The sequence below is a fragment of the Schistocerca americana genome, chromosome X (genome assembly GCF_021461395.2).
Source record: "Schistocerca americana isolate TAMUIC-IGC-003095 chromosome X, iqSchAmer2.1, whole genome shotgun sequence".
NCBI lineage: Eukaryota > Metazoa > Arthropoda > Insecta > Orthoptera > Acrididae > Schistocerca > Schistocerca americana.
Window position 1 is genome coordinate 432207818 of NC_060130.1, and position 15165 is coordinate 432222982.

A 15165-nucleotide genomic window follows, 5' to 3' on the forward strand; every position below is an offset into this window, starting at 1 on the left:
TAGATAGAGGAATGAAAGATGACTTGAACATTCTGCTTCAAGATAAACTTGGTCCTTTCAAAGTGAAGGAACCACAACAATTAGTTGACACAGAGGACATTAAATCTGTTCATGCCTAACTTAATACTGTAAAAAGAAACTAATAATGATATGCAAAATATTCTGAAAACTTCAGCATAAAAAGTAGGAATTTCAATATACGAGGGAGATCAGAAAATGACGCGTAATAATTTTATCATCAAAAAGTTTAATAGGTCACACACAAAAAAAAAAAAAAAATCACAAATAAACTAACATCTTTTACCCACTTTTCCGCATAGTCAATAATGTTCTCAACACATGCTTCCCACTGTGCTACCAGTTTCTACATGCTCTGTTTGTAGAAGTCTATTTGGTTGGAGCACAGCCATCTGTGGACTGCCGATTTCATTTCCACATTTGTCAGAAAACACTGACTAGCCAGAAATTTCTTCATGGGACCGAACATATGAAAGTCAGAAGGTGCAAGGTCTGGACTGTATAGTGGATGTTGGAGCACCTCCCACACAAATCTGGCAATTTCCTCACAAAAAGGAACAGGAATAAGGGGATGAGATTGCCATGAAGAACTTCATCACTTCAGCATTAATGTTGTGGGTCTGTCATGAAGAGCACGATGCAGCTTAACCAAAGTTTTAATGTAGGCTGCAGCATTTACAGTGGTCCTGTGTTCTGCAAACTCCACCAATAACACACCATGTATATCCCAGAACATTGTCACAAACACTTTCCTAGCAGATTGAGTCACACAGGTTTTTTTTTATTTTTATTGTGTGTGTGTGTGTGTGTGTGTGTGTGTGTGTGTGTGTGTGTGTGTGTGTGTGTGTGTTTTGGGGAACCAACATGTTTCCACTCTGCAGAGGCCTGCTTGGTTCTGGGTGTGTAGTGGTATGGCCACAACTCATCACCAGTGATGATTTCTTTCAGAAAGTCATGACCTTCTGTGGCGTAACGTGTTAAGTGATCCAAGCTTTTTGTCATTTGCTGGCCTTTGTGGTTGTCAAGTTCTTAGACACCCAGTGAGCACTAAATTTATGAAATTTCAACATGTTATGAACAATATCATACACCAGACCATACGAGATGTTGAACTGTACAATAAAGTTCACAGTTGCAAATGGTAATCTTTCAAAATTGCTTCCTCAGTGGCTCCGACATTCCGCGAGGTTGCAGCTGTTACCGGCTGCCAGGTGCGTAGTGAATAACTAAAGGTCACACAGCTTTCTTGGAAGAATGTGCACCACCTGGAGACATTGCTATGGTCCACAGATTCGTCCCATACAGTCCCTGTGAATTTGACTCTGTTTATGCCCTTTTTCTCACAAATATCTTCAGAAGACGATAACAATAAGATGCACACCATGTTTGTGTCGTAGTTCGGCTTTTCTCACTAGAACTGCACATGAAAACAAAATAACCTCTACAGTGTAAACTTCAATCTATATCGTCATGAGATTTCAATACTCAAGCTGCAATATCAGGGGAGAAAAAATATTATTGTGCATTACTTTCCAATCCTCCCTTGTAGTTAGAGCAGAATCTTGTCTCACTAAGCATAAGACAAGAGTGAAATAGCATACTACAAATACGACATTTTTATACATCAGTACTGGATGCAAATGATATTAAAAAATAATATTAAGAAACATTCGGGTAAAAAATGCTTTCGTATCATTTGCTGTCAATCACTGATGCATATCAACCAAAATAATTTTTTATTGAAATATAAGAATGTGGGAATAGCCATTTTTTATCGTTATTTGATGACCAGCTCTGTTTAAGAGTTACAAAATTGACCATTGTCTCAAATATGTCTCAAAACAATTGTGAAAAAGTGGATATTTTTAAAGAGGTACTGCATGCCGAGGGACTGTACATTGCTCAGAAGTGAAAAGTGAATTTGGAAATGCCGTAAGAAGCAACTGAAAGATATAGTTATCAATATAACACACAGCATACAAAAACAACTGCCACATACAATGAGCTGCTTGTAAAAGGGATTCCTCCAAAATAGACTACTGACAAATAAAAAAAAAAAATTAAAAATAAAAAAAATAAAAGAAAAACTTCCTTAATTACACAACAATGATTCTGAAGCATACTGTAACGGGACTTCAAAGTACATGGGTCAGCAATAACTGTCATATGTTACAGTTCATAAGGATACTACATGACACATTCTAGTATGAAATTAATTACACTTTTAAGTAAAATCATTTCAGAAAAAATAATTACTTAAAATAGCCAACCCACTTGATGATACTCTAGGTAAGATCCCCGGCACTAGTAAATACTGTGTAAGAATGGGCACACAGGATACAACAGAGGAAACTATTAGAATTAGTATTGAAGGTTTGGAACTTGTCTATCACAAAATGTGTATCAGTATCAAAAGAGTAACATGAAGATATATGATCCAAAGCCAAATGGCATGACATATCCAATATAAACAAACTTACCTGGAGCATTTACAGCAACAGTAGTAACAACTTCTGTGTTAGGATCATTGGGATCAAAAGGCAGAGGGTACCCTCTACAAACTTCCAATGTAACTGTCTCATTTGGAGCAATGGACTGGAAAACACTAACCATATCATGGTGTGTGAAGCCTAGTACACAGGTTTCATTTACATAGACCAGCACATCACCTGTAAGAAACCATTATTAACATAACTTAAGTAAATTTTTAAAAGCTCAAGATTCTAATTCCAATTCTTTCTTCTATATATGTACCAGCACTTGTGGGACAATAAAATAGTCTAAAATGAGTAAATGGCCAAAGTTACCCAAAAAAACTACTACAAAGGTATTAATAAATATTAATGTAAATGTAACATTATTTCATACTATTTTGTGATCTCCAAGCTCCATAAACTGATCTAACAAAATTAACATATTCACTTAACAGAAGCCGGCCGGAGTGGCCAAGCGGTTCTAGGCGCTACAGACTGGAGCCGCACGACCGCTACGGTCGCAGGTTCGAATCCTGCCTCGGGCATGGATGTGTGTGATGTCCTTAGGTTAGTTAGGTTTAAGTAGTTCTAAGTTCTAAGGGACTGATGACCTCAGAAGTTAAGTCCCATAGTGCTCAGAGCCATTTTTTTTTAACTTAACAGAAGCAGTACTCCTTACCTGTTTGTAATTTACCATCAAGCCATGCTGGTCCTTTTGGAACAACAGATTTAATCTGGAGAAATTCTTCTTCAGTGTCATCACCACCAACTATTGTGAAGCCCAGACCGCGAGAAGATTTAATAAGTGTAGTTGTTATCCTTTCTCCTTGAAGTTCATTAGGATTGCGAGTAAAAAATGCTCGTTCAAAATCTGCAAAGAGATACAGAAATATATATATATGTATACTTACATATTTTTATGTTGCCATAAACAAAACTACACCAATATATGGAACAGAGGAAATTTAACTAAAGGAATGCTGAATATGATGTGTCAAATGAAAATCTATGCTTGTCTGGGATTCAAAACCAGATCTGCTCCCATGTCCCGAGTAGTCAGCTATCTGAGCACGCCTCCAAGCTTACTAAAATTTTCATGTTTTTGTATGTCCATCCTTCTCACTGGAGGTTTGAGGGACTTCAGCCGTTTACTTATGTAATAAAATAGAACACCTAAAGCTGTCCTTATGGTGTTATTTATTGTATGGCTACCAGTTTCAATGCTTTAGTGCACCATCTTCAAGCCTTAACTGCTGATGGGGGGAGGGGGGCGGGGGGTTAACTCCAACTGTAGACGTAATTCATCAGTGGTTTCCATGGTTGGAGACACAACATTGTTGTTACAGATAGTCTGTGAAAACCAGTTCATAGATGTTGGCCACTGATGAACTGTGTATGATTTAAGCCCCTCAGTGTCAGTTAAGGCCTGAAGATGGTGCCCTGAAGCACCAAAACTGATGGCCATATAATAAATAATGACATATGGATTGGTATAAGTGTTCCTCTTTATTAAAAAATTTTCAGTGTCATTGATGTTTACTTCTATTACTTCCAAACACTAGAATCAGAGGTTCTCCCTTAGAGTATGTGGCAGTTGCATCATTAGGGTGTGGAGAGGATTTGGGGGATGAAGAAGGCTGGCCCTGACGTTGATATTAAAGACAATAAAAAAGTAATTGTTCTGAATTATACAGGAACATCACATACAAGGCAGAGACCTATCTCCATGTTCCACAGTCCTGAGGGGAAGAAGGAAAAATTGGAATTTTATAACCTCACCTTCATAAGGCAACAAATCTTCAAAAGTCAGCAAACCTTCAAACCCTCAAAAGTCAACAAACAAATCAACTATGCCTACACACTGACAGCATATTAAACACAAAAGTTACACAGTAGAAATGAAACCACAAACAAGATGAAAGGAATGTAAAGTACTCTCATAGATTACAAAACTAGGACAGAAGCATGCACGAATACTAATAAATCAGGAAACTAGCAATTAAGCTATCAGAATTGTAAGAGATGCATTGATCACCTGAACTGTTGACACAGTATACAAATAATACACCAGGACATGGGTGTAAAAAACTGTTCATTTGACTCTAATGGAACTTTTAATGTAAATATATCATCCACCAACAAGTAATATATAAGTAATAATCAGAGCTGATAATAGCACAGACACATCACTTTTCCGGAAAAATATCACACTTAAACAGCAATAGCACCAAGTGAAACCACACACACACCTCATTGTATATGGTGTGAATCAAGTAGGTACAGACACGATTTAAGGAAGCAGAAAAATTAGTACCCAATTATCTGCAGCTTCTTTTAGATTCTGTGTTTAAAGTACACCATTCTAAAATTTTTCTGTTTTCTCTTGTTTAATAACCTCTCCTAGTTGACTAGAACTTCATCTGATGATGAGCAACCAAAGTTGAAACTAGTAATCAATTCCATAAAATGCTTTATTACTATCGTACACCGAGTTTTCCAATAGACTCGATGTTGAAAGTTATTGGAGCAAATAAATTGATTCAGTTTAGTTATTATAATGTTTCATCAAGTAATAAGTAACTGAAATGGAAATTACTGTTCAACAAATGATGGAATAGGTCATCATCCATGATTGTGCAGTTACAGATATGCAGTAAATAAACAGCATCCATATTGTGCTTTCTTATGGTAGGCTAGCTGTACCTGCAGCTGCTCTGGCACATCAGTAGTTTTGTTATGATGAGTGATGGCAGGTAAGTAAACTGTTGTACATGCAATCACGTTAACGTTAGCTGCCCTCACATATTTGCCTGTTCAGGTAAGCACAGCTCATGATGTGCATCCCGCTCTTCACTCCCCCCCCCAAGCTATCCCAATACACGATGAGGCGGCATGCACAGCATCGCTGGTCCGTGCATCGTACTATCAAAGTAGCTATACATTATACAACATATGCATTATGCAACAATTTTAATACTATTTTAACATAGTTTATGTCCACTGATGTAAAAATGATGTTCCATTCCTTACATTAACCTCTCAGGGATCCATTTTTCAATCTTTTTTAAGTAGATGTTCTTCCTCAGGGTTCAATCTATCTCTATATCAAATTTCATCAAAATCGGTTCAATGGTTTAGTCATGAAAGTACAACAGACAGAGTTACTTTCACATTTATAATATTAGTATGGATATGGGTGAAACTTTATGTTATATTATATTTTCTCCATAATCTGATTTTCATGAAATAAAACCTACATGTTGCCCCACGTCATGCTCAAGTTACCTGTGAAACTCTCATGGAAATTCGTCTAGTACTTTTGAAGATTGTGTGTGCAAACAGAAGATAGTTTTACAGTTTTATTATTAGTGTAGATGGTGACTGTATGTTATGTCAGGTACTGTATGTTTCATAAATAAAAGTAATTGGAGAAAGAGAGAGGGGGGGAGGGAAGGGGGAGGAGGGGGGGGGGGGAAGAGAGACAGAGAGAGAGATTTTATTTTAATACATCAATTTTATTAAAATATTTCACTTACTATTTGATCTTTTTGATGTAGAACTGTGACCATTTCCACTTGTTCTAGATGACTGTGAATTCTGAGGCTTCCTATACTGTGAGTAACTGCCATCTTCAACCTCACTCGATCCAGTCACTAGAAAAGAACAATAAAATCATGTTAATCATCAAAGGTAGAAGCTAAACATGCTACAATTAAATGATGGTAAATTGATTGTTCACATCAAATGCTGTGTGTTTAAATACTAAATTATTCTTGGAACACACAGCATCTGATGACATTCCATTAGGACAGCTGGAGTATTCTCCATATGTAACAAAACTGAGCAGCAAATGCTGATGGCTGAAAACTGAACAAGCTGTATTGTCAAGAACACTCAGCTGACGTGCATGTGACCTGGATCATAGAGGGTTACTGACACAGTGAGTGTACACAGATTTTTCATAAAGATCTATGCACATAGTTCACAGCTTTGTTATAAGAGCATTCCTCTAGAATACTTTTAAAAATTTCCCATATGCATGAGAAAAGGTATGAATTAATTAAAAAGTAGCTTAAATCTTTTATAACCATCCTTAACTTTTTAATAGAATAAAGTCGTAGGCAAATTGTATCAGATTCTATAGTTAAAACTGTGTTATAAAAGTAACCTAGGTCAATCATGTAATTGGTCAGCATACAGTCATATTTTTCAGTGAGAAAGTGTACTTTAAAACTGACTCATTCCACATCATAGCAAGATATTGCAATTATGATGCATGGAACATGCAAAAAAACTACCTAGTGACTAACTGTTGATGTGTTTGACGAAGAATATCTTCAGAAACTACTGACTGGGAGGAGGAAACTACACACTTTTCCTGTTTTCTTATACAACACAAGTTAAGTCATGAATCATGAACAAGAAGAAGAAAAAAATGTGCACAGCTACTAAAACGTTTAAGAGAAAAGCAAGCTACAGTACATGTTAAGACATAATTATGAACAAGAAATGCATATCGAATGCCCGTGGCAGTTGTATTCCACTGAACACATTTGGATTGACTGGCCCTTCACTCATAGTTGCTGTAGTCCTGTGAGATTCATTTGTGAGAGAGCATCATTTGAAACATCTTTCATGTAGCATCAAACTATTACTGTATGTACTAAGTAATTTATATATTAGTCACTGATGTGTCAAAGTTGGGGTGCTTGAAGAAACAGGTTGGAAGTATACAGTGTAATGTCTTTATGACATTGGGGTCATTAATGATTAAGCATTACCTTGAGTGGACAAAAATGGGGAACAAAACTGATCATGTCATTGCTGAAAGAACATTCTCAGAATTTGTCTGAAGTGACTTAGGGAAAATACAGAAGTTCTAAACCTGTATAGTCAATCAAAGAATTAAGCCTACCCCCCCCCCCCCCCCCCACCTCAATATGAGGCCAACACCTAATTCACTACTCACTCTTGTCTGGTGGAGAACCATTTGTGACACAATACACCAACTGCATCCTTATGTAAGGACTACTTGTACCTGTACTTGATTGAGAGCTAGTCAGAAATTCCAGACTACAAAATATGTTGATGTCTACAAAGAGAACAAGAAGCTATACTACTGGCCATTAAAATTGCTACACCAAGAAGAAATGCAGATGATAAACGGGTATTCATTGGACAAATATATTATACTAGAACTCACATGTGATTACATTATCACGCAATTTGGGTGCATAGATCCTGAGAAATCAGTAGCCAGAAAAACCACCTCTGGCCGTAATAACGGCCTTGATACGCCTTGGCATTGAGTCAAACAGAGCTTGGATGGCGTGTACAGGTACAGCTGCCCATGCAGCTTGAACACGATACCACAGTTCAGCAAGAGTAGTGACTGGCATATTGTGACAAGCCAGTTGCTCGGCCAACCTTGACCAGACATTTTCAATTGGTGAGCGATCTGGAGAATGTGATGGCCAGGGCAGCAGCCGAACATTTTTTGTATCCAGAAAGGCCAGTACAGGACTTGCAACATGCGGTCGTGCATTATCCTCCTGAAATGTAGGGTTTCGCAGGGATCGAATGAAGGGTAGAGCCACAGGTCGCAACACATCTGAAATGTAACGTTCACTGTTCAAAGTGCCACCAATGCGAACAAGAGGTGACCGAGACATGTAACCAATGGCACCCCATACCATCACGCCGGGTGATACACCAGTATGGCGATGACGAATACACGCTTCCAATGTGCATTCACTGCGATGTCGCCAAACATGGATGCGACCATCATGATGCTGTAAACAGAACCTGGATTCACCCAAAAAAATGACATTTTGCCATTCGTGCACCCAGGTTCGTCATTGAGTACACCATTGCAGGCACTCCTGTCTGTGATGCAACGTGAAGGGTAACCACAACCATGGTCTCCGAGCTGATAGTCCATGCTTCTGCAAACGTCGTCAAACTGTTCGTGCAGGTGGTTGTTGTCTTGCAAACGTCGCCATCTGTTGACTCAGGGATCGTGACGTGGCTGCACGATCCGTTACAGCCATGCGCATAAGATGCCTGTCATCTCAACTGCTAGTGATATGAGGCCGTTGGGATACAGCACGGCATTCCGTGTTACCCTCCTGAACCCAGCGATTCCATATTCTGCTAACAGTCATTGGATCTCGACCAACGCGAGCAGAAATGTCGCGATACGAGAAACTGCAATCACGATAGGCTACAATCCGACCTTTATGAAAGTCTGAAACATGATGGTATGCATTTCTCCTTACACGAGCCATCACAACAACGTTTCACCAGGCAACACCGGTCAACTGCTGTTTGTGTATGAGAAATTGGTTGGAAACTTTCCTCATGTCAGCATGTTGTAGGTGTCGCCACTGGCGCCAAACTTGTGTGAATGCTCTGAAAAGCTAATCATTTGCATATCACAGCATCTTCTTCCTGTCAATTAAATTTCACGTTTGTAGCATGTCATCTTCATGGTTTAGCAATTATAATGGCCAGTAGTGTACATTACGAAGAACGATCAGCTGATGTGACTTGGACCATAGAGGGTTACTGCAAGCAGTCTACTTTTAGCCCTATGCTGAAATAAGCAATTTACAGGTTCTAATGCTGATGTTGCACAGAAAGTTAGCATAATATGGTTTACTAATAGCAGTACTGATTATATGTATGTGATTTTTTTTAATCTTTATTGATTGTATCATAAACCAAACATGTTTACAGACATTGTGCATTTAATCAGAAATAAAACTTCATTTTCCTGAGACAATGAGTTTTTAAATGTATTTATCTGCAAGGAATAAGAGACATGCCAATTATCCAGCCTATATCGAACAGCCCAACAAAATGATTAACATTAACCTTTCTTAGCTTGACATATGTCTTTCAGTAGGCACTAACTTACATGTAGCCCTTGTTACATCCATCAGGAGACCCATGCAAAACTTTCAAACTTTTATAGTTTTCAATAATGACAGCATTTGCAGTAAGTGTTGTTGCTGGGATAAGAATAGCCATGTGAATGAAGACAAAACATTTTTAAAAATGAACCAAATGGTGTGAAATAATAATCATCCTTGTATAAACAACTCTATGTATCCAAAAATGTGTTTTGCATTCGGAATGTTTGGCCCAGCTAGTACAACAGGCAGATATCAGGGACTGTCAGTAGAGCCACATAACCTATAACTTTCACTCGACAATGAGTTTCAATTATATGTGTAGATATCAATCCCACAAGAAATCAATTTATCTAGGAGAATACTGTGATTAACACAGTCAAATCCTTTGGACATGTTCTGGGAAATACCAACTGGTGCTATTTTATAATTTAATGGTTGTAAAACTTGTTGAGTGAACACATAATGTCATTCTCAGTACGGCTATTCTTCTGAAGTCCAAACCGTGATTTGCTGAGAATATAATTGCTGCTTAAGTGAGATACTATTCTAGAATATATCACCTTCTAACAAGCTTTGCAAAATGATGTCAGCAGCAAAACAGATTGGTATAATTATTGTCATCTGTACTATCACCATTCTTAAGAGGCGTTTGACTACAGCATGTTTCAGTGTCTCTGGAAAAAATGCCTTGCATTAGCGACACATTACATATTTCAGGTGAGACAGGACTTATTGCATCAGAATAAATCTTTAGTACTCTATTGGAAACACCATCAATACCAGATGAGTTTTTATTTTTTAGAGTATATATAATTTTCTTAATTTCAGAAGCAGAAGGTGGTGTGCATCCATATGTCTGAGTGTTATGAGACCTGCTTTTTTGGCATACTGCTGTGATTTTCCTCTTGAACTGTTTGCCCCTATACTTCCTACTATACTTAAGAAACAATTATTAAATATCTTTGCTACCATTGACTCATCACTTATACCTCTCCCATTCAGTTCAGTAGTGATGTTATCCTGTTCCATAGCTGGTTGTCCAGTCTCTCATTTCACTACATTCCATACAGCTGTAGTCTGTAGTTGGAATTAATGCTTTCTGACATTATGGGTATGTTCCTTGGCTTTTAATAACTTTGCTAAGCAACTTTGAATAGTTTTGTAGTGTGCAACTACTTCAGGGTGTCTACTTGTTCTTGCCAATGCGTACATTTCCTTTTTCCTTTCATGAGGTACTTTAATCCCTCTAGTGATCTTTGGTTTTTTACATGGCTGTTTAATGTACTGTCTGTTTAGCTTCTGCAGACAGCTACGTTCAAATGATGACACTAATTTATCATGGAATAGATTAAATTTTATGTTAGCATTTGTTCTTTATAAATATCGTCCCACGTCGTTTCTTGAAGACTATTCTTAAAAACATTTGTCCTGGAGTCATTAATATTATTCTAATTGATACCTACTGAGGAGTCTCCCTACTGTAATGCTCTATCTTATTTATCCTAACTAAGTGTGCATCATGATCAGAGAGATCATTTGTTCCTGGATTAACAGTTATTTTCTTGGTCTAAGCTTCACTAAAGGAAACAGTATCAGTTAGGGCGCTACTGGTTTTATCCACCTGTATTGGAAAGTTAATTACCGAGATCAAATTGTAGGATCCAAATCAGGTTTCCAGATGATTTTTCCTATCAGAATCCTTAAGAAAATCTACAACAGTGTCACCACAGATTTTTAACTGCTTGCTGCTGTCTGACAGTAACATATTAACGAAACCCAAATTATTCATAAACAGTTCAAAATTCCCAGTAGGGACCCGTATATAGTTACAATTAAAAGTGAACTATTTTTCAGTATTAATTCAAAATCACACATTACTATGTGCTGATCACTACAAAATCTACTTGTCTCAATATTTTTGAACTAGTGAATTGCCTTAATATATGTAACAGCTCTTCCTTTTTCTGTATTAGTACTGGATGAGTAAGCTGTTAGAGTGTAATCTTTTACATGTAGCTTATCTAACCCCATGGTTATGTGGTGCTCAGACAGGCAAAGGATGTCTACCTTTTCAGAGCTCTCAAATTTTCAAAACAGACAAGAAACTCTTCTACCTTATAACTCAATCCTGTAATATTTTGATGAAGTAAGCAAACTCCAATTTTCTGTCAATTATTTAGCATTTCACGGAGCTCTTCTGTTATTTGATTTCTTTCAAAACAGGGTGCCTGAACCCTGATTCTAGCCTAAAAAAGGTACCTCTCTGACATACATAAACACAAGGATCTTGCTTTGGGTGACGGCAACCACCTGTACATTTTCTGCAAGAAGCTCAGCCAATCTATCATTCATTCTCCTATTCAGGTGCCAGTCATGCCTAGTATATCCCCACCTCCCAATTGTTACAACAGGAATTGCACTCATATAAGATATCATTTCAGTCAGCAGCAATCTGCTCAACTCGCCAGGTCACCCACGGTGCCGTAATTACTGTCCTTAGTCAGGTTGTTCCTTGCTCCTAGGTACTGCCCTTAGCCAGGCTGTTCCTTGGCGCCACTCCATTGATTGCCGTTTTGTTTCAGGTTCGAAGTGATGAACCCATGTTTCATCGCCTGTAACAATCTTTGACAAGAAATTGTCACCCTCAGCCACATGACGAGCAAGCAATTCCGCAGAGATGGTTCTCCTTTGCTCTTTATGGTGTTTGGTTAGACAATGAGGGACCCAGCAGGAACAAACCTTTGAATATCCCAACTGGTGAACAATTGTGACAGCACTACCAACAGAGATGTCAAGTTGAGCACTGAGTTGTTTGATGGTGATCCGTCGATCATCTCGAACGAGTGTGTTCGCACGCTCCGCCATTGCAGGAGTCACAGCTGTGCACGGCCGGCCCGCACGCGGGAGATCAGACAGTCTTGCTTGACCTTGCGGCGATGATGACACACGCTTTGCCCAACGACTCACCATGCTTTTGTCCACTGCCAGATCACCGTAGACATTCTGCAAGCGCCTATGAATATCTGAGATGCCCTGGTTTTTCGCCAAAAGAAACTCGATCACTATCCGTTGTTTGCAACGCACATCCGTTACAGATCCCATTTTAACAGCTCCGTACAGCGCTGCCACCTGTCGGAAGTCAATGAAACTATACGAGGCAAAGTGGGAATGTTTGAAAATATTCCACAAGAAATTTCCGGTTTTTTCAACCAAAATTGGCCGAGAAAAAAAATGTGTTGCATTACTTATTGAACTGCCCTCGTATTACAATATCCCGATCCTCTTTGACAAAAGCTTTGCACAAACTCCCTATGGCCTCTGTCACCTGCCTAAGGCCAGCAACACTTGACCTGGTACCCTGTTACTAATTTGTCCTGGACCATCTGGCCCTACACCCCTCCCATGGCTACTACCTAGCAGCAAGACTCTCTTCTTCCTACTCTCTTTTGATACTGACCTACACTTAGCTTCTTTGAGGCAAGAACACTCTCTACATCATGAACAGCTTGGGACATACCATACTGGATTTTGTTGTTTCCATCTGAAGCCCATACTTGGTGGGTTTCCTGTTATAACTTACGTCCTATGAAAATATGGCATTTTCTGTCACCAGCACATTGAGGAACTCTTCAAAATGCATCATTATTGTTAGTTAGTTAGTTACATGTTCCATTGATCAATCTCATGGTAACCGTCATGATGCAGAATATGTCAAATGCATACAAAATGCATGCATGAATCAAGGTTCCTTTTTTCTTTCTTAAGCTTAAAATTTTTATTACATAACCCTTTTCCTTAAATGGCACAAAATGGATATATTATACCTATAGATTTATTTATTCCTATTCAAGAATTCATCTATGGTACAGCACGAGTTGTCAAGGATATATGATTTCAATTTATTTTTGAAACTATTATTGCATCTGTCAGACTTTTTATTACATCTGGTAATTTATTAAAAAGTTTTACTACAGCATATTTTATTCCTTTCCGTTCAAAAGATAGGTTAAGTAGAGGATAGTAAGTGTACTGTGAGGCTGTTGTAAAAATTCCAAACCCTTTAAACAGATGCCTAAAAGATGTGCAACTATGAGCCCCACACATTATCCTGAACATTTTCTTTTGAGCAGTGAATACTTTTTGCCTAAGTGTTGAGTTACCCCAAAATATTAGTCCATTTGACATCAGAGAGTGGAAGTATGCAAAGTGCAAAGTATGCTAGCTTGCCCACCCGGTTAGTCGTGCGGTCTAACGCACTGCTATACGGGCGGGAAGGCATGCCTGTCCCCAGCACAAATCCGCCCGGCAGATTAGTGTGAAGGTCCGGTGCGCCGGCCAGTCTGTGGATGGTTTTTGAGGTGGTCTTGCATCTGCCTCAGCGAATGCGGGCTGGTTCCCCTTATTCCACCTCAGTTACACTATACCAGCGATTGCTACACAAACACTTTCTCCACGTACGCATTCATAATTATGCTACCGTACAAACATTAGGGTTACACTCGTCTGGTGTGAGACAATCCTGGGGGGTGTGGGGTCCACTGGGGGCTGAACCGCACACCAATAACCCTGGGTTCAGTGTGGGGCAGTGGTGGGGTGAGTGGACTGCTGTAGCCTGTTGTGGGGATGTGTACCACTGTGGGCTGTAGTGGGGACAAAGCCTCTCCATCATTTCTAGGTCCCCAGTTCAATACAATACAGTACAATGCTAACTTACTAATTTCTATATCCTCAAAATTGGCAATTATTCTGATTGCAAAAGTTGCTGAACCTAGTCACTTGAGGAGATCCAAAATATGAATTTTCCAATTAACCCTTTAACTGCTCTGGACGTGTTAACATAGGTGCCTTTGTACCTGTCCCTGTATGCTCTGAACATGTTTATGTGCCCCACCAGTCCTACCTGGTACTCTGAATGTGTGTACGCATTAAGATTCTCATCTATATGTATACCCAAAAACTTAGTATGCTCTACCATGGCTACTGACTTCTGTTGATATGTTATATTTACTGAAGGACCTGCACTCATTGTAGCAGAAAATTGGATGTACTGTTGACTTTTCAAAGTTAAGAGAAAGCCCATTCCCAGAAAACCAATTAAAAACTTTTCCAAAGACATTATTTGTATCATTTTCTATTGGAGTTTCTTTCATTGGCTTCTTATTTCAGATAAGAAGGGAAGTCATTCAAGTATATCAAGAACAGAATGGGACGCATGATCGAACCCTGTAGAGCACCTAATGTAATTTCACCCCTGTCAGATGAAGTGGCAAACTTCCTTAAATCACTTAAACCACATAAAGGAACTTTTTGCTTCCCTTTCTGTAAATATGACTTAAACCACTCATTTGCTGTTCCATTTATACCATAGAAATGTAATTTCTGTTATATAATGTCATGGTTCACACAATCAAATGCTTTGGATAAGTCACAGAAAATTCCTATTGGTGATATTTCACTATTTAAAGACTCTATTATGTGGGCAGTGGAATTGGATTTGCTGCCTCAGTGGAACAGCATTTTTGAAATCCTAACTGTGATTTAGTAAGTATCCCATTACTGTTGAGATGGCTAATCACTCTTGAGTACATTACTTTCGTGACGATTTTTGAAAATGCTGTAAGCAAGGATACTGGCTGGTAATTATTGGCATCTGTGGCACCCCTTTTTTGAGGAGAGGCTTGACAGTGCATATTTTAACATATCTGGGAATATATCTTAAATTATTGATGCATTCCATATGTGACTCACAACATCAG

The 15165-nt window shown here is 38.6% G+C and overlaps 1 protein-coding gene across 1 annotated transcript in view; it reads right to left on the bottom strand.

Annotated features, from left to right (window-relative positions):
* LOC124554693 (membrane-associated guanylate kinase, WW and PDZ domain-containing protein 1) overlaps positions 1 to 15165 on the bottom strand; it is a 400510-nt gene that overhangs the window by 90906 nt on the left and 294439 nt on the right. Inside the window, exons 6-8 of the mRNA XM_047128318.1 lie at positions 6029 to 6145; positions 3172 to 3363; positions 2499 to 2687 (exon numbers count right to left, since the gene is read on the bottom strand). Coding sequence (XP_046984274.1) covers positions 2499 to 2687; positions 3172 to 3363; positions 6029 to 6145 — 498 coding nt within the window. The remainder of the gene's footprint in view (positions 1 to 2498; positions 2688 to 3171; positions 3364 to 6028; positions 6146 to 15165) is intronic.